The sequence below is a fragment of the Polyodon spathula genome, chromosome 3 (genome assembly GCF_017654505.1).
Source record: "Polyodon spathula isolate WHYD16114869_AA chromosome 3, ASM1765450v1, whole genome shotgun sequence".
NCBI classification, from domain to species: Eukaryota; Metazoa; Chordata; class Actinopteri; order Acipenseriformes; family Polyodontidae; genus Polyodon; species Polyodon spathula.
Window position 1 is genome coordinate 18,279,717 of NC_054536.1, and position 20,386 is coordinate 18,300,102.

The window sequence follows — 20,386 nt, forward strand, 5'->3', positions numbered from 1 at the left end:
CATTTTTGTTTAAGTAAAAACATAAAATCCAGCATTTAGGTACGTAGATGCCACAATACCATGTAGTAATATATGCAAGAGGCCACGAATCTGAACGTGAGGTAAACAAGGGTGCATTACTTTATTGTTACAGTAAACCTTTGTTCTCCAAACTAATTGGGACCAGGGGCTGTTCTGATAATCTTTTGGAAAAAAGACTACAAACAAAATTATTTCCCCAGTCAAAAATTATATATCATGCAGTTCTTAACTGTAAATATATAACATACAGTATTGCACTATTCTCAACATACCAAATATGGGAGGGCTGAACAGCACATCTCCTATGACACCGCACACAAGACAGACAAGGGCTGTTCAGATAATCATAGTTTTACCACAGAATTGATTCAGTGCAACACAGGCAATACATTTGTAATTTTTGCTGCAGGATTGTGCTTTGCAGTATGCATGCAGCGATACCCAAGTGAGCCTTAGAGACAGGGTAGTCATCTGGTTGTGCTTCAGAGAGAACCCTGGTAGCATAACTAGCAAGTCTTGTCCCATTAAACTTGCTAAGGATCATCTATTAAACACTCGGTAGAATTAGATTTATTTTTTTTTTTACTGTTTTATCTTCCTAAGGACCTTCTTTCTGTGTTGTTTCAGAGCTTTGCATCAGTCTAGATCAGTGGTTCCCAACCCTTGTCCTCGGGGACCCCTGTGTCAGCTGGTTTTCATTCCAACTGAGCTCTCAATTACTTAACTAGACCCATAATTGAACTGATCATTTGCTTAATTGTTTTCAGCTTTAAACAGTTACATATTTCAAGTTAGCTGTAACACTGTGCAAGGAACTTGAACTCTGCAATAGTTTAAGAGCTGAAAACAATTAAAAAGGTCTAATAAAGCAAATGAGTTCACCGCTTGTATTGAAAATTACTTACCAAGTATCAGAATCTGGGATAGAAGGCAGCAGATTTACTTGTTCATGTTACCAAAAGCACAGACTTTGTATTTAGTGTCATGACAGGATAAATGTCAGAGACAGGCATATTTACAGCTTAGTTTAAAATCCTTACGACAGATGCATCGGCATAGTCCCAGCTTCAGATTTGACCTCATTCAATTGACTGCTTTTTGGTAAATGTATTGCTCAGTTCAGCTTCATTCAAGGTCAGGTGCAGAATAGTAAAGCTACATGGAAAGAGACAACACCGCCACCTTAAGATCTTCATAAAAAAGACTTTATTAAAATATAAAAAAATAAAAGCTTTACAAAAGTAAAAAAACAAACAAACAAACACCAGACATGGATACAAACACAACCAGTGGCAGTCTCTCCCAGAGCACAGCTGGGAATTAAAACTGTTCAGTATATGGCCAGTCAGACTGTTACATTGTAGCCCATTGATGTGCCCTCCCTTTTACATAGACTACAAAACACACATCACATTTCAAGTGTTACACACACTAATTGTAGGTCTTCTCTTCCAGCTTAAAAGCATGGCGTCAGTTCTGCCTATAACAGGGTTAGAACCTCACTAGTCCTGCTATGCAGTCCTGGGTTTCAGAAACACCTTCAATTTAGTATAATATTGATATGATTTGGAGGCCTGAGTTCATGCAATCAAACCCGTTTAATATTTTTTCCTCCCCTATAGCTCCATGAACAGCACCTCCCAATAAAACCTACAGATTCAAAAAGGTAAGACATGCTGTTTTATGAAGAGCAAGCAGTTCAGATTCAGTAGAAGGTTCTGATTGCTGGTCCTTTTAATATACCTAAACCTCTTGGAAATGCAGAACTGGGTGCAGGACTAGCGAGAACTTCCAACGCTGGCCTACAGCAGCGCTGGAGTGTTGGTTGCGTGTGTGGATCTTATTCTTCAGGGTCGTAGTTGTGCTGTCTGGTGGAGCAGGCTCTAGCTGGTGTAGAATGCTTGTCCAGCCTCATGCACATGACAGAATTCCCACCCCCTCACCGCTGTCTTTTTGCAGAGCAGCCCCGTCTTGGTGATGCCACTGCATAATTGTCTGCCAGACATGGAGGACATAGACCTACAAGAAAAACAAGCCAAAGTCAGTCCAGTCCCTTTCAAGGATCATTCAATACACATTGACCAGTCGTTCTATTTAATGTGCTTCTATACATCTCGCTCACACTCATTTAGAGGATGCGTTATGATATATACAGGATTTGTCATGGGCGGAAAGGGGTGGAAACAAACCAGCCTTTGGGCAAGTTAATCATCGTTCCACCACCCAGTGCCCAAGACATTAATACCGTATATCATCGTAAATTACTACATTTGCCATAAATCAGTACTATACCGTAGTTCCCCCTAATGCACTTGAAGGTACTGCAAGTTAATCTACAGAGCTTGTCAACCCAGTCAGGCGAGCTGGGTGTATGGAAGTGCATTCTTCAGATCCGGTGTCTACTTCCATCATGAAGTATTTCGTATTTTGTAAATAACTTTTTGCAAAATGGTTTGCTTTGAAGGATATGCAGTATGCATATTACAGTGTATTTGTAATTTTGTTGCAGTGGTATAAAAAAAAAAGACATATACTGAAGTATTCAAAGTAAGCCACCAATTATGAGTTGCAATGCGCTCACCCATTGCTGCCCATGGACTGGTTGGGGCTGCCTGGCCTGGATTCTGAGATTCCATCGAGAAGGGAGCCCAGGTGTCTCTGGGGGACTCTCTCTAGCGCCACCTAACAAGGCAGGAGAACAAACTTTCTCAAAAAGCATCTCCAGGAACAATCTTTCACCATGAACAGCAATGCAGTGCTCCCTCGTAAAAAGGCAGCCTTTCATATGTCTGAGCAGGTTCTAAGGTGGTGCCCATTTGGCCCCCTAACACCATTCAACTGGCACAATCTTACCTATGACTCCAGGATACCGTTATAAAACACTGAATAGACAAATAACTGGATAATATAGCACACCAACACAGTTGTTTAGTTTTTACTACCAAGTTGCCACGTTCAACGATTGAGCCACAAATCTGTAAGGAGGCACCTCCTAACAACATAGGATCTGCATGTCGTAGTACTGTGAACAGTCAACTTAAACATTTGGTAAGTGTTCATTGTGTGTCAAATGTGTTGTGGGCATTAATGTGGAAAAGGTGACCAATGCAAATTACATAGTTCTACAGTATAATCAAATACTGACAAACAGAGTCTGTGATGGGCACTTGTACAGGAAAATATAGGACTCATACAATTTACTGTCAACATGGCCCAGCTGTAAATCAACCAAAACCAGTAGATTATGGAAGGAGCACATTCTCTCACCACAGGCAGGCTGGCTCTCTTCTTCAGCAGCGGGGTGGAGTGATTGGGGTTCCCCTCAGATCGGGGGCACATCTTCAACAACCGAGGGGGCAGTGGCTCAGCCCCCTGCCGAGAGAAGTCCGCCAGGCTGTCCTCATCTGGGGGGGGGGGGGGGGGGGGAATAGTTGATTATTATCTGTAACAACCTTGCAACACTTAGTATTCTGCATTCATACAAGGCACACAGCAAAGAGATCACAATGCATAGCAGTTTCACTCATTCCAGGTTTTACTGCAAGCTTGATTAGCCCCAGGATAGAGGTAACAAAGCACCAGGTATGGATCAAACTGCTATGCAATGGGAGTCTTACTCAGGTGATGGTTTTGTCATTCACAAGCTCACCGAAGAGACAGCTGTCCTGCTCCAGTGCCGGCAGATCATTCTTCATATCAGCCAGGTCCCTGCAGGGACAGAAGCATGTCAAGGGGGAGCAAGGCGTGGAAATGCACAACTCGTTCAGCAGGATCAAGACCGCTGGCTTGGGTCTGCGCCCAGCCTTCACGACGGCATTTAAAAAGATTACAACCCTACCACCAAATGTCCTATGAAAAACACCTTTCTGGTTCAACCTCAAGATCTCAAATGCACATACAGCGAACGAACGCTGGACCCTGTGATGAGCCCCGCCGAAAGCCCCTCACCTGTTTGGCGTGGAGGAGAGGGGCCCCGAGGAGGGGGCAGTGCTGGAGGCAGGCAGGGCAACCTGGGATCTTTGACGGCTCATACCAGAACAACCGCTCACCAGCCGCAGCAGGAACCAGTTACCTGCCAGCACAACAGCAGGAGCAAAAGCAGTTAAGGCAAAATCGCAAACTGCCAGCCACCATGTCTAAACAGCACAGCAGGAAAGGCAGAGGTCAGCGTGGTTTATTTTAGTGCAACAGCACATGTTCTAGTTCTAGACAACAGTGCTAGAAAAGAAACTAGTCCGTTGCAGCCATCAAACCACACTGACCTATTCCTTTATTCCTGCATGGCTGAAGTGACTCCCAGTACCCAACCTGTGGCTCTTACCGATGGCGGTGAGCACCAGGAGGATGGTGAGGCTGCAGAAGTCCAAGGCGGGTTGCTGGTTGAGCTCAGACAGCGCGTTCAGAACAACTAGCACCAGGAGCATGGCGCGGGGCAGGCCAGGAGTCTGCAGGAAAGTCATGAGTAGAGCAGCCAGCAGAAAATAGACAGTGTGCAGGACACAGGTGGACACTGCAGCGAGGTTAACACCTGAGAGATAGGGCACAGGAGGGTGGAGAGAACTTGGCTGCCATTACTAAAGATACAACAGGCAAGACTTATAGAATGTTTATATATTATATATAAAATTACACACACAGTACACCCTCGCTATAACAAACCTGTTGGGGTCCGAGCCTTTTCTTCGTTATATCGTGGGGTTCGTTACAGTGAAAGGACAAACAAAATGAATGCTAAACTGTTGGAGTAAGTTAATGAGGCGATATTGTGAACAAAAGTAGAATTACATGTATCCGTTTGTCTCGTATATACTATTCTGCCTTTGCTTTATCCTGTTTGTTAAAGAATTCACACAGTACAAAAAGCAAAAATCACAAATTGAAGCTGAACTTTTATTCAAAATCAACCTATAGGAAGTTAATCTGATCCGCTTTTTTTTTTTTTTTTTTTTTTTAAATTGTCTCTGTTTCACAACAACAAACTGTCACTGTTCTTTAGCCCTAGTTAGTCTCGCCTCATCCCACTGCACAACCAATCACCAGCAGCTCCTGTGTTATGTGCCTGCAGCCTATAGGCTGTTCCACCGATGTGATACACAGCCCCTCCTACTCCAATGTTCCTTCACTTCACAGACATTACAATATTATCTTTTTTTTTTTTTTTTTTTTTTTTTTTTTTTTTTTATTTGGGGTCCAAGGGCCAGGTTCTTTCTAGCTGAAGGGCGTTACTGTGCAATTTATTTGCATACACACAAATATACAATCCAGGGCTGGCAATGGAACAAGCAATGTGCTTGGTCGAGCAGGGTTCCGGCTGTCCATATATTGATGGATATAGACAGTTGGAGCTTTCGAAATCACTGCTGCCTCACAAAATTTAAAATACTGGTAGCTATCTTGTTTACAGTTACAGATGTACAGTAGCTGTAAAACAGAGTGACCAATTACCAGCAAAAAAAAATCCCAAAGTAGACATGCCGATTTGGATGAAGAACAATTAAATGAACTGGAAGATAGCAAATGGAAATACCAAAAAAATTAATTCAGATAGTCTTCAGGACTGGCTGAAACAAAACGAATTATCAATGTGGAAAACACACATCTTAAGAATCTTTATAAAATACAGAGGGGTTTCTATGGAAATGGCCATAGAGAAATTTTATAACAAGGTATAATTTCAAGCTACATTACTAGTTTGAGCTGGAATAAACCACTGTCTAAATGAAAACAAAACTATCAATATACAGACACTCACCCGACTGTCACTTCAAATAACGTATTTAGTGGTTTGTAAACGCTAAAGAAACCAAAGAGACACTTGTGCACATTATCGACCCCTCTCTGACACAGACCTTAAATTACTGAAATCCATGACGTCGTTTAAAATCTCTTTCTGCTGAAACAGCTTCTTGCACTCAGGAGAAAAAAAATAAAAAAATGCCATCTCACCTCTGCCTTCTGGTGGATCTTTAATGGCAATGCACAATTAAACACAAAAATATATATTTTTTTTTTTTCAGTTTAAACTTGGTTTGTAGTTAAGTTATAAATGGGACTACTTTTGTGGTCTCTTTATTGGCGTAAGGAGATTTAATTTTTTTTTTGTTTTGTTTTGTTTTTTAAATCCACTGTCTGACCTGGATTATAAATGCAATAAGGCCAGGGTCTCTGTATACTCGACTTCATCTCATGCTGCACAACACCCCGAAGCGTGTGTATATTTTTTCGACGTATATGGACACCCTCACGGGCCTTACTGCATGCAGTATACATAGCAGTTGGAGACACTTTATATTATAATGCATGTCAGTAACAGCCCTCTGCAGCCGCTATCCTCCCTCTTCTTACCGACCCAGCTGATGAAGCCCTGGATGTGCCGTAGCCTGCTCTCCACGCTGCCCTGCATCCTGTCCATGTAGTGCAGCAGCGTCCCCAACGTGCTGTTCATGCGCTGCAGGTTCCCCATCAATTGCTCGAAGTAGCGAGTTGTGCGGTTCTGATAACGTAGGAATCCAGACAGGTTTGAGTCTGAGAGGAGAGACAGGAGATCAACCACCGACAAACACCCACCTGACCTTCAATTTGAATACGGCCAGTAGATTGTAATGGCGACTAAGCATTTACAGTATAGGGGGTCACAGCTTTTAAATTCTGTGTTGCAGGTGTGCTCAGTGCTACAGACCATTGAGTTCCCACGACTAGCTTGGTTAGAAGAAAGAGCTAACAGTGTTAATATTTAGCCAGCTTGTCTAGGACTGTAACTGAAAAATAAATAAATGTGTTCACTTCCTTGGATTTTTTTATATAGTTATCTCCTCTGACATTTGACTAATATAGTTCAATTTCCTGCATTTTATGTAAATAGTTCCCTGGAATTCTATGGAGTTAGTTCTCTGGCATATCAATTGTATATATAGTTTCCCTCCCACAATTTAAAAGAATTAAAAAAAAAAAAACTCCCAAAAAACACACACTTTATATGAAAACAAAGCATGCAAAAGCAATGCATGTGAAATACATGCCTCCTCATATTTTCCCCGTTAGAAAATGTTTGCCACCATAAAAGTTCACTTGGCCACCAGGCTTTGACAGCTAGTGGCCAAATGGCCACCAGCATACAAAGTGATTTGTCCCACCTTGTAGCCATCTATCTCCAGAACCTGGTTTTAGGAATTAAATTATTACGAAAACCAATTTATCACAGTTGCAGAAGAGGTTTTCTAGACACTATATATGCAAAAATATAATTCTGACAGAGAGACGAACACACAGACAGACAGACAGACAGACACGTGTATGACCTTCTCCACGATCTCCTTGTCAACGGCTTGTTTAACTTGCATGAAGAATTGCTGTTTTCAGGAATTATTTGTGCAAAAGGGATCTCGATGATTGGTTAAGAATGTCATGTCTACAGCTGCACAGCTAACAAAGGCATGTTAGGTGATCCCCGCTGCCCCACCCCGCCCCCCACACTGTGTTTGGGGGGTCCTTGTATTGAATTCAGTTGAGGAGGGGCAGGTCTGTACCTATCTTGGAGTAGATGTCCTGGGCCCGGCTCCTCACTTCAGCCAGGTCAGCCAGGATGGCTTGGTGACCCTCCTGCAGGTCCTCACCCTGGCCCTTCAGGTGCTTGCTCACGTTGTCTGAAAGAGAGCCAAACATTAACACACAACATCCTGTTTTAACCAGTCTCACTACTACTCTCCTGCAGCAGCACCAGGTATGTTTCAGATGTGAAGCAGAGACAACCAATATTAATAACTATGCCTGTGATGCTCAACACTATATATTGCTCAGTAAAGGTATACTGGCCACACACTCACACCCACCTTTGACCATACCTCCTCCAGTTCAATTCAACATATTGCTTGTACCTTGTTTGTTTATTTACATTTAATAATCTTCTCTGGGTAATCTCCTTAATGATTTGTAAAAGGATCGGGTTTAGTTTCACTAGACCCTGAACTCCCCTGCCTCTCTCCCCTCCCCCATGGCAGTGTTGACCTCAGCCTCCACCCCCCTCACCCATGCGGAGTGTGATGCCCTCGATGAGCTGCGCCACGAGCTGGTGCCCACTGGCGATGAGCGCCTTCTCCTGCGCCAGGCGCTCCAGGTTGATGTCAATGGAGGACTCCAGCTCGTCCTGCCCTTGTTGCAGCGCCCCCTGCTGCTCAAGAAGAGAACTCTGACTGCTCAGAACCTTCTCCAGAGACGAGGCTGTCAGCTCCTTCAGCTCAGCCTGGCCGTCCTGCCGGAGAGATGTTATTCCAGTGTTAGATACTCACACAGGCACTGTTGCACCCAGTCTTGGGTTTTAAAACTCCCTGGATCAATTGTAGTGTAGTTTTGAATTTAGTATGGATCAAGGGGTACGTTACAGCATAGTAGCAAGTACATACTATCTGAGGGTCATCTCCAGTTAATACCAAACTCAGTACTACCTTAACACCAATTACAATGTAAAAACGCACAGAGCTAACTGCGGGATCAGCTGATCTCAAACAGGAAGGGAATGATCACTTTAACCCTGGGGGTCTCTGCTAGTGTGGGAAAGTGTGAGGGAGAGGGGCAGAATTAATGATTTTGTATTTAATCTATGTTCTCTCGTATATATGTGGTTTATTAAGTTATATTTTACACACACTGTAAAGACCTTGCAAGAAATTAAATGCAATTATGTTTGTATGAAAGTGACCCATTATGCATTGGCAACTGTGAGATAGATAAGGTGCCAATAACTCCAGCAAGCTTGTTAATCCAATAATATTTAAACACAGAAGCTGCTCAGTACATTAATTGAATTTACAAAATATGATCAAACAACAGCTGCATCACAATGCAACACGTTTGTTTCCATGTTACATTCTCAAAAGGCAAAGCAACTTCGTAATATTTGGGCTTGAATTTCATGATGAGAATTAAAAGATGTTCTGAATTACACATTGGAGCAATGGAATGAAACAGTTCATATACATCAATAAAAGGTTTAGTGACATATTTGCACATTAACTTAATTTAAGACAATTACAAAATGAAAGTATTTCACTCCTTGACTTTATAGGACTGTTATATTAATTACATTTAATTGAATTAACAGCACTTGGGGAATACATTTAGCAGTGCTGCGTATATGACTTGGTATTGAATTCATAGACTCACTTTATACCCAGTTTACACACCTCTAGGGGGCAGATAGCCGTTACATTGTGTTCACTGCAACCAAGATCTTTAACACACACCTGCAGACTACATGGAGAGTGCATTGCCATTGACCTCCCATGTTTAGGTAGATTATTGAAATGCTCAGGTAGGTGACAAGAGTTTGAACAATCCTGCCCCTGGTACATATGCTCTGAAGTAACCGATTCTCATTGCAGCACAAGACACCTGTGAGTCTGTAGGGTTTGACTGCACAGACTCCTGGCCTCTCATCATTTCAATAATCTACTTCACTGGGGGTAGTTCTGAAACGCAGGACTGGTGAGGTTCCAACCCTGTTGTAGGCTTGGTGATGAACTGAAACCTTGCTTTCTGAGCTGGAAGAGAAGACCTACAATTAGTGTGTGGAACTCAAGAAAAGTGATGTGCATTTCTGAGTGCGTGTAAAAGGTTTGCGCTTTATCCATGGTGCCATTTCTGAACCCCAGGCCTGGCTGCAGCAGGGTTAGTGTGAGTTTCTAACCCGGCAGCGACACATAGAAAGCTCTTGTATTTTATTCAGCAGAGAGGAACACAGGACAGTCTTACCTTGAGCACATGCATGGCCTCCAGCTGGCTGGCTGCCGTGGCGACGAGCGAGTTGACCGTCACCTCTGTCCTCCTCTTGAAGTGCTGCTGGCGCGTGGTGTAGCACACAGAGCGCGCGCGGTTGCTCACGATGTGGTAGGCATTCCAGGTGTCTGCATCCATTGGCTCTGTGCACTCTTTGATCGTCTGTAACAGAGAAGACACCAGGAGGGTTCATGCAGTCCTGGAGTTACTGCAGGGATGAGGAAAAGCACCCAGAGGGTTGTTTATCCTCCACAGTGAAATAAACACGGCACAAGAAAATCGCGTCAGCATCCGGGTTGCAGATTCACATTTGAAACTGACTGCCCCCCTAAAGAATTTATTTATTTTTTCACCATGTATTCTGATAACCAGCAAGGTATTATAAAAACACAAATGTATAATTACTAATGGCAATAAAAAAACAAGTTTAGCTGACTCAATGGTAGCCACTACTCAGACACAGCTTCGATAGTCTTCTGTGTATTAAACATGTTAAATGCGCTCCATTCTGACTGCACTTGCTCATTCTTAAGAATGCAGATTGTCCTCGTCAGACTCATTAAAAGCCTTATCACGATACGTCAAAAGAGTCAATAAAAACTACAGATGTAAATGTTTAACTACAGAGACCAATTCATATAATTCACTTAACAGTACAAAGAGTACTACCCGTTTGTCACATACCCGGGCAACAGTAGGGAAAGATTATGAACTGTTAAATCAGTACAAATTGGAACACGGGTGCCGACAGCTTGCAGCTCAGCAGAAAGCACGCTGGCTAAACCCGTCCTGTAGTAGAACACTGTTTAAATGGTTTAATTTCCTACTTATTACCCCTAGCAGTGGATGAGCTCCCCATTAAAGGAGATAGAGGGGAGGTGGGCGTACACATGTGAAATTGCTTATCCAGTTGTCATGAAACCTGGCATTAACTTTGAGCAGATTCTGGGGATATACTGCCGTTTATCCAGCAAGTACTTATTCCACATACTGTAAAGTCAGTCATTAATATACTTTACCATGCTATTAACACCTCATTTGCTTACCCAATGACATGTCATTCTTATATACCACTTACCCAATCATTAAACTATTCACTATATACTAATTACATTGCTACAGTAAAGATAAGAGGCGCTTAGCTTGTCATCTGGAGTGTGAGCTGTACCATTTCTGTGGTACAGGGGTAGGTCTTTCGTCCTTCCACCTCGGCTTGGCAGTTGAACAAGACCACGCCCAGTTTGGCAATCTCTTCTTCTGATAGGCCACTGCAGGAGGATTTCAGCTGGGCAATCACCTAGGAAACACCAGAGGAATAGTGCCTGGTTATCACTGCTGTTTGCTCAACTCAAGTTGTTTCCACTGCCACAGACTCACTTCTCAACCAGCACTGCGCTGTTAAAATGATTGCCCTGCCTTCCCTCTGCAAGCAGGTTCATTCAGGTCTGATTTTTCACTTTTGGTATCTAGGATTTGATATCAAACATATTTTGAAAAGCCGAGACACAAGTTTAACCTTGCAGAATGATGGATAACCACTTTTTTTTTTTTTTTTTTTTTAATAAAAAAGGGTTGTTACCATCTGCTCTATTACCATATTGAAATGTCCCCGCCAGAATATAATGACAGTCAATACAATATTATCAGATTGTCAACAATAGCTTTGGTTACTGTCACTCTGGTTATATAACAGACATAAACCATACAGCAGATTTCCATCCTCCACTGGGAAATAAAAGCAGAAAAAGGTTTACATGAAAGTATTGGCGTTGCAACATATAAAGTAACACAACAATGTGCAGGCTAGGTTTACTGTGCACATCTTATTAATGACAACTACTGTAATCAATGCAACAATACCTGCATGAAGAAAAGGAATTTGCTGTTTCAGTACTTGTGTATTTTGGTGCTTATCTTCCTCAACCCCAGACATTTTTGCTCAGTCTCTGACACAATATTAAAAGGGTTTGACTATTATAAAACAGCTGAGTAGATTACGTTTGTCATCCTCAGTTATTGCAGGATGGCAGAATTCAACCTCTTCAACTAGTGCAGCTTGTGAAAAAGGCACCTTACAAACACATCTGTAGACACTGGGGAATCACCCAACAAATAACAGTGATGGATATTTTAATAACCGAGCTTCCAGCAAAGCCATCCTGTGTGCAGTGGTAGGCTACCTGGTAGTGACAGCTGTCGAGAGGTGACAACTCCAGTTGTTTGGCTTCGGCGAGGAAGCGGTCGTCTGCAGTGGTCATCTCGAATGGCGGAGTTTCTCCGTGCGTGTTCACCGACAAGACCACGGGAGGGGGTTCCACAGTAGTGGGCGTCTCCTTCATCCAGCCGAAAAACCCCACCACCAGCCCGACACGGCCACACAACACACCGAGGACCAGGGCCCGGGCAACGAGACACGGATTTACACAGAAAGCCATCCTCAACCTGCTGGTGACACATAACAGATCGGACCTCGATTCGTCGGAGCATAAGTTAAACTTTATAAAGGTGTACTTTTGTTCACCAAAAAATGTAAATCGAGTATTAATGCAGTTTGTCAAAGTGTTTACTGTAACACCGGGACTTAATATACAGATATAACTGGCATTATACAATATAAAAATCTACTTTTGTTGCCCATGTTCTTGAAAACAAGCTGTGTGTAAAGCTGTGACCAATGCGCTTAAATGTGCTGTACTGCTAAAATCAAAAACCCTTTATTGAACCGATATCTTGCGGATATGACACCAGTGTAGTCGCTAGGATGTTTACCCTTTATATATCATTTTTATTCATCTTAAGAAGTCAATGTCTTGAGAACAGAAATGTGTAAAGTTTATTTTAAATCTTTAAAATATATTTTAAACTAATTTTAAAATATTTTTCAATGAACTAATCAAAGGTGGCATTTTACAATGCGTACAAACAGAACTGATTTTAAAATGTGTGTGTGTGTTATTCCAGAAACTAACATGCATCGCTTGGCATACCTATATAATTGTGCACGGTAAAATATACACGCATTTAGATTTACCTCCCCAAGTACATTAATAAATAGTAACGGTTTTCACATACAAAGACTACCAGTAGTTTAATCAAGCAACAGTACTTACCAGAACCGCAGCAGTTTTTATTTTCTTACAGAAGAGCACGCAAATACCTGATCAGCACACTCCACCTGTTAAACTGACCCTCTGCAAACTAACGTAAGACTGCACTGAAATCACCAGCACCACCTGTGCAAAATTCCGATTTCCCGGGAAAATATTAAATGTCTGGTGGACAGCCAATCAGAATTGAGCATGTAAATGAGGGTACAAAAATACAAATCAGAAACTTTTAGTATTAAGGTCTGGCATTATAAATATATATATTTTTTTCTTATTATTGTTATATTAGAATACCATATACACAAAGCTAAGTTTCTTAAATGTAAACCGTCTTATGTTTATATTAAAATTGGAAACCAATAGTTAAATTAAAGGTAAAAAAAAAAAATAATAATTAAAAAAAAAAATCCATGAGCTATTTTAAAATCTATGATTTATTTTTACAATTTGATGCACCCTATATAAAATGTTAAGGAGCTGACCCCTGTCTCATTGGTGATTGGATCGTTTCATGTCCTCTCGTTGTTAACGTGCATGTGTATTTATATCTTGTTTATTTATTAGCATGAATTAAAAAATAATGTTACTACCCACATGAAAAACAACGCGTTTGTTAGTTAGTTAGTTTATTATTTTATAGTTAGACATACAGCACTGTACTTCATTTCCGTACGTGTAAAGCAGGGAAACTCGTCACCCGGCTTGACAAGTGGGAATTCCAGGACTGTAGGTTGTCCAACCAAGTCACAGGTGTATCGTTTTACAGCAGTAAGGGGATGGGTATCGCGGAAGCTTGTGTCTTTTCCGAGTGAAAGCTTACACATGATCACCTGTGGGCTTTTCTCCAAAATCCATTCTGTGAATACCAAGGACCAATTCAAACTTGGGATAGGGTAATTTGCTGTAGCGGTAGCTAGAATTAGTAGAACTGCACGATTCCCTCTGAAGCAAACAACGTGCTGTAACTTTCAGAGATATTGTAAATGTTGTCTAGAAGTACAACTCGATTACAGTTTTGGACCAAAGCAAATTCTATTTATTCTAAAGGCTTTTGCGCCCATTAATATATTATTCGGTTATATTGCCACATAATTTTGATATTTATGAATGTCACTCGTCGCTATGTAGTGCTGCTAGTGTAGTAATAGTTCAACACCGGCTAATGTTCAGGTTTCATCTGCGTTGCACTACGGCTATCAAGAGTGAGTAGTACTGGCTTAAATCGTGAATAAAGCCCCGAAAGGATTAACCAACGGGACAAGACTCATAGTAACATTAAATAACGGAACCAATTCCCAAACGTGCAGTAAGTAGTCAACCTGTACAATTTGACCCGACGATGGCGCTGGACCTCGGAGAGATCAAAATGGGCTTCATCGGAGCCGGGAAGATGGCTCATGGAATCGCCCAGGGAATCCTCCTGTACTACTAGCGCAGCGAACTCGGGCTACCTGTCCAGACTATACAAGGCTAGAAATAGATTAACCACTTGTGTCTGAGGGAGAGTACCCCTCAGCGGGCAAGCCACAGCAAGCAGGACTGAACACACAGGTTGTTAAAGCGGCAGAGCCCCACATGGCCATGTTTTATACTCAAATACAATTCCTTGTTGTGTGGTGTTTACCACATTCTTTTGTAGTTTTTACACTTTGTTACACTCACACAGTATAGTACGTCATCACATTCACTGTTGACTGTCTGGTTTGTTTATAGTCCACATTCTCCACTATGTGGATTAAACAGAGATGCGCCTGCTACAGTGCCGGTTGTCAAACCAAGTCAGTGCTAATATTTTAAACACGTAACCAACTTATTAACCCTTTCCATTCCAGGGCAGCCATTTAAAATACAGTCAGAAACAGTAAGAAATCCAAACTTTTCAATCAAGGCGCACAGCAACAATACTAAACAGTGGACAGCATCTTTGCTGTTTATTTGCTTATTTTCGTTGATGTTGATTTTTTTGATGTACAGTAGATAGCAGTGGGCAATACAATGGCTACCCTGAATGGAGCTAACAATAGGACTTGCTGAGCTGCAAACGATATGACTGTATGTTAAAACAAAAAAAAAACTGATTTTAAACAGCATGTCTTCCACTAGATATTACAGTTCAATGCACTGGTTTGTACACAATATATTTTACATTTTCACAGTATTAATATTGCAATAATTTTATGTCAGGGGCATCCTGCACCTTTCCTTTTTTTTTTAAGAAGTATCGCATTTACTTTCCATTGTTAGGGTGGCTGCCCTATACATGACAAAGTTGAATGGTAAAAGCTGGATTCTTATCATGCACAGGCATTAATAATCAACATATGTTATATAGTGTACTGGAGTAATTGTAGTACTTGCTGTGCCTTCAGTGTGGGTGCTTGTAGCTTGGTGTGCAAAAACTATTCAACTATTTTTTGTATTTAATTCGGTAAATTGTGTCCTGGCAATGTGATGGTGAGCGCACCTTCACTGAACAATCTGGGGAAGTGAGGGGTGAGGGGGGCATGTCCTTCAATGCTTGTTCCATTAAAATATTATTCACTTTGTTAACTCCTTTTAAGATTGTAAAGACTTCAGTCAAGCCCCCCCCCCCAATTATTGTTTGTTCTAAACAGATTCAGTTCCCACAACCTTTATTCATGGCTCATTCCTTTAAGCCCTGTGATTAGTCTAGTTGCTCTTCATTGCCCTCTCTCCAGGGCCACATCCCTTCAGTACTGTGGTCACTAGAATTGGACACAGTACTCTAAGTGTGGTCTTGCCAGTGCTTCACCCCAACCTCCTTTGATTTGTACTCTACACTTTCCACTTTTCAGGTGAACCAGCCTGTCTTCCAGGCAGTGTCTTTACAAGCTGTGTTCTATGATTCTCTCAATAAAGTTCCATTACAGCTGGTGTCCAAGAGAAATTAACACTTTCCTTTTTGTTTTGAAACCTCTGGACATACCGGTGATGATGCAGATCATTTTCTGTTTTACATCATGCCTACAAACCATTTGATTTGACATGCTGCGGGGGTTGCTGTGTAGATTTCCAGTTTGTACTTGCATTTTTAATAAAGTTGTTTTCCTGGTAATTGATCTGCTTTTCTCCCATGTTCTGTGCATTGCAAGTTGTAACTGACCAGTGAAGTGCTTGCTTGTTCTGTATTGTCCTGCTGGACTGTGGTGTCAGGACCAAGAGGTGGTGCGGGTCAGTCGGTTCTCTTTCTGGTCTATTCCCAGCGTCCTCCAGGTGGTCTCTGTGGTCGTCACCTCACAGCACATCATCGTCTCCATGGCAGCAGGCATCACCATAGCAACCCTGTGTGGGCGACACATAGGGGTACACTGACTACCCCCAGTAACATAGTACAGGAGAACCTCAAAGTTAGGAACCCTATAAAACTTACCAGTCAAGCAAGAAACCAGAGACTGGGCTCCTGGCTGCTGGAAATAACAGAAGAGCAGACACTGGACACTTCTATCAGTTGTCTCAGCCAATGAAAACACCACAATTCAGAATATCCCAGAACATCTTAATGTGTTCAGGGTTCTTCCCAGGCTTTTTCAGCTGCCCAGCTGAAAAACCTGAGCTGTCCGTCTTACAGGTGGATTGTTTGCACTGCTAGCAGACTAGATCAGTTTCGCATGCTGGGTGAAGCTCTGCCAGAAACACAACATTTAATTTCTTCTTATTATTCAAGTTCTTTGTCTTATTGTATGTTTAAGGTAAGGCAATTTTATTTTTCTGTTAGAAGTGCTCCCGTTTATAATGTGCTGCCACCCGGCTATACAGAATTCTGGCGTATATCATGTACTGTGTTATTTTCTTTTAATTAAAACATAATTTATAATAACTTCATATGTACAGTAGACCTTGGCTCTACCTCTCCCTTTCCCCACATTTCTTCCTATGCTCTCTCATCCCTTCCTTCCTCCCTCCCCCTCTCTCCCGCTCTCCTCTGCCCCTCACTCTCTCCCCGTCTTTCCCTCTCTCCCGCTTTTCTTCTCCCCTGCCCCTCACTCCCTCCCCCCTCTCCCACTCTCTCTCTCCCCTGCCCCTCTATCTCTCTCCCCTCTCTCCCAATCTCCCTCTCTCTCTCCCCCTCTCTTCCTGTCTCTCTCTCTCTCTCAGCTGCTCCCAACTGGCTCAATGGTCCTGAGGTTGATGCCAAACCTGCCCTGTGTGGTCCAGGAGGGGGTGCTGCTGTTCTGTTGAGGGTCTCGGGCATGTTGGTGGAGGAGGGGCTGGAGGCGTTTATTGACATGAACAGACATCGCAGACCTAATAAATCTGCACTGCCAAAGGGCTTGTGAAGGAGCTGATTAGGATATCAAGTACTGCTGGCAATCCCAGGGCTTGACACTAAAACCCAGTTTCCACTGCCGGCTGCCCTAAAAAAGGGTGATTCCATACTGACAACAGTGGCCTCTAATCACATAGCAGGGAGGCGTGTGCTGGATAAGAAGCCGACGGGAGCAGAGCTGCACGATAGCACACGTGTATTGCAGCGTGGAATGAAATTGTCATCATCGCTATTACTTTCCATCTGTCTTCTTTGAAAGGGTTTGGCAATTGGATCTAAAATATTATGTAGTGACAGTAGAAATAGCGACGAGCATTCTTTCAATTGCAGCTTCCATTGCACAGGCATTTTTTTATTCTCAAAGTAGCACTGCTACAGGGATCTTTAAAACACAGCACAATACTATCAGTGACCTTTTGACGCAGGACAAAGAGCTTCCGAGGTTAAAAAAAGCACGGAAACATGTTTTTGTTGGCCAGAGCAGCAGTGGAAATGAGGCATAACACTACTGTCAATTAAGTCTATTATTTAAATAAGCACAAGCCAGGAGTTCAATGTTAAACAGACTTTCTTATAGCTGCATGAACAACTCCTTTCTGTAACCCTACAGACTCAAGGTTGAGGCTTATTCCTGCTGTGATGAGACATGCAAGCAGTTCTCATTTAGCAGGGGCCTGATTGTTAAAAGCCCTGCTCTTGATCATTTTAATAATAGACTGCATTAAGGGAAGTTCTGAACAACAGGACTGGGTGCAGCAGGGCTAGTGTGAGTTTCTAACTTTGTAATCCTGCGTTCTCATTCACCCCCCAGGTGTACATGTTGGCAGAGGCGATGGCTGAGGGTGCGGTCAAGACGGCATGCCCCCAGCGTTCTGGCCAATAGGATTGCAGCACAGGCAGTACTGGTGAGTGGTTGCTGTGGGTGTTGATATAAGATATAGTGGCACAAATAGGTGCATTCGCTTATGTATAGGGTGATAGGGTGTGTGGTTATACAAGAGATAAATGCATGGGATTATATGCAGGACAATTTTAGAAGAGAACGCAATAAAGTGGAAATCTGTTTGCAATGCTTTATTGTGGTCTTTTATGAATGTTACTGTCACAGACAACAGTGTGCACATAGGTTGAAGCCCATGTATGCCTATGCATTATTATGAGGGAGTTAAACCTATAAATTACTCATTTTAAAATAAAAATACATAGGTCTGTTGAAACTTCTGATAGTTTCCAAAGAATGTGTTTAAGTGAATGTCACTGGTATGTGAAAACAAATGGATCTTGATTACTTTTGCAGTGCCTCTTCTGTGAAATATATTTTGGTGGATCTAAAAAAGCCATGCAGTCCAAAGTTTCACAGTATAAGTAGGTATGGCAGCCACGTGGAAAGGCCATGTTGTCTGTTCAGTAAAGAAGTATATAGAGAAAAATGAGTCGACACTGGATCAGCAGCCAGAACCACTCAGCATTATAGCAAACAGCATAAAAAGGAAAGGTGAAAAAATAAACCAAAATTGAAGCTATTTGCTCTTTAATAAAACTAGTGTGCATGTGTTCAACATTGAGGACACGTTTGTGATTGAATTTGTAACGTTTCTGCCTGTGTGTGTGTGTGTGTGTGTGTTCCAGGGCACCGGCAGGCTCCTGAGAGACTCTGGGCCACACCCAGCACAGCTGCGGGCTGACGTCTGCACCCCCGGTGGGACCACCATCTTCGGGCTGAACGCTCTGGAGAGAGGGGGGCTTCGAGCTGCTGCCATGGGGGCCGCAGAGGCAGCGATTGAGTGGGCCCGCGAGTTGGGAGGCAAATAGGGCAGATCAGCTCAGTGGAAATCGTTTTGCCTTCACACTGACTTATTCATCACGAAAGCCTGCTATGTGTTAGACCCTTAGTAAAGTTCACCACAGTAAATCTGCAGTTTCCCCATGCTCTTCCCATAGTTATACAATGCGTTTCCCATAGTTTCCCATGGTTTATCATGTTGTTTAATATGTTTCAATGTGCGACAGGGACCATGTGGTTGTGACAAACAAAATAATTTGATAATTCATACTTAATTTATATAGGCCTCAAATGCCCAGTTTTTAAAGAAAAACGTTCTAGTAAATATGTGTCTATTTAAAAATGTAATATCTGCTACTACACCAGGTCAAATAAATCTGTTTGCACAAGCCATGCTTTCAGATAGTGATGCACTTCCTTGATCACCTGGAGAGTGAAACTGTCCCCACCCCTTCAGCACCATCTTTCCTGTCACAAACCAACCAGCTGCTTCCCCTAATGACTGACATGCTTTGAGCCAGTAACAACACCCAGAAGACAATGCTGAGGTAACTCAGGAAGTATAACTGAAATAAGGAATACAAACTTTCTTTAACTAAATGTAATACAAAAGACCCTGTTTTTAAAAAAAAATACATGTTGTTTCTTTGAAAAATAGATGTCTGAGACCTATGTAGCGAAGAGACATGCACTTTTAAATGGGGACATGTTCAGGATTAATCAAGCAGTACATTTTTCTAAAATCAGCTTGAGATATTGGTGCACCATCAAATTACTCTGGAGGACTGTGAATGTGTGTGTGGCAGTGCGTAGTACACAGTTCAAAGTTCACAGTTGAAGACTTTATTTTCTTAGCAAATGGTCGCCTTGACCGTATGAAATAATAATTCATTCTGACTGACCCTGGAATGAACTGCCCAACCATTCAGTACGAGGTACACAGTTCCTGTTGTACAGCGCCCTCACAGGTCGGGAGGGAGATTGTTGATTCTGATTCATTTGCTCTCTGTCACAAGGTCTAAAACATGTCAAGCTGTTTAGTCTCAGGACCGAACATTGTCTTTCTGAATCTTACAGGGACATTGGTCCTATCCATTCGCTGTGTTTACAAGACCAGCACTTAATACAATAAAATTAAACAAAAAGTGTTTTCTGTGGAGCTCTATTATGTAATGACCCTACTAAACAAAGCTGTTAGGATTTCATTGAGCAAACCTTTGTTTTTTTTTTCAGAGATGAAGCCAATAAAATTGTATAACGGCTGTGGATAATGAGCTAATGACAAACCTACTGAAAGTTCTTGAATGTTCTGCATTCACTGGTACAGCCCTACAATTATTCTCTTAAATGAGTTTTAACTATTTGCAGATACATTTTCTTACCTGAAAGTCAGTCAGGTAAGAAAGACTTTTCATC

General features: G+C 42.1%; 2 protein-coding genes across 2 annotated transcripts; one reads left to right on the forward strand and one right to left on the reverse strand.

Moving 5' to 3' along the window:
• Positions 1 to 1,292: 1,292 nt before the first annotated feature.
• Positions 1,293 to 12,227, reverse strand: LOC121307919 (protein brambleberry-like). The gene is made up of 13 exons (XM_041240241.1): positions 11,973 to 12,227; positions 10,961 to 11,089; positions 9,769 to 9,954; positions 8,047 to 8,269; positions 7,548 to 7,664; positions 6,367 to 6,546; positions 4,343 to 4,549; positions 3,970 to 4,093; positions 3,671 to 3,729; positions 3,289 to 3,425; positions 2,603 to 2,703; positions 2,314 to 2,342; positions 1,293 to 2,074 (listed from the first exon to the last, which is right to left on the reverse strand). The coding sequence occupies exons 1-13, from the start codon at positions 12,225 to 12,227 to the stop codon at positions 1,905 to 1,907; spliced, it is 1,917 nt and encodes a 638-aa protein (XP_041096175.1). The 3' UTR covers positions 1,293 to 1,904.
• Positions 12,228 to 14,238: 2,011 nt separating this feature from the next.
• Positions 14,239 to 19,251, forward strand: pycr3 (pyrroline-5-carboxylate reductase 3). The gene is given in 7 exon segments (XM_041240242.1): positions 14,239 to 14,321; positions 16,124 to 16,223; positions 17,016 to 17,089; positions 17,798 to 17,804; positions 17,999 to 18,046; positions 18,048 to 18,092; positions 18,817 to 19,251. Coding segments are annotated over 7 exon segments (540 nt in total). The 3' UTR covers positions 19,000 to 19,251.
• The last annotated feature ends 1,135 nt before the right edge of the window (positions 19,252 to 20,386 follow it).

Coding starts and splice junctions, on each gene's coding strand:
- LOC121307919 (XM_041240241.1), bottom strand. CDS start 12,227: ATGGCTTTCTGTGTAAATCCGTGTCTCGTTGCCCGGGCCCTGGTCCTC. Junction 11,090..11,972: donor TCGACAGCTGTCACTACCAG/GTAGCCTACCAC, acceptor GGTGTTTCCTAG/GTGATTGCCCAGCTGAAATC. Junction 4,550..6,366: donor GGGCTTCATCAGCTGGGTCG/GTAAGAAGAGGG, acceptor CCTATCTCTCAG/GTGTTAACCTCGCTGCAGTG.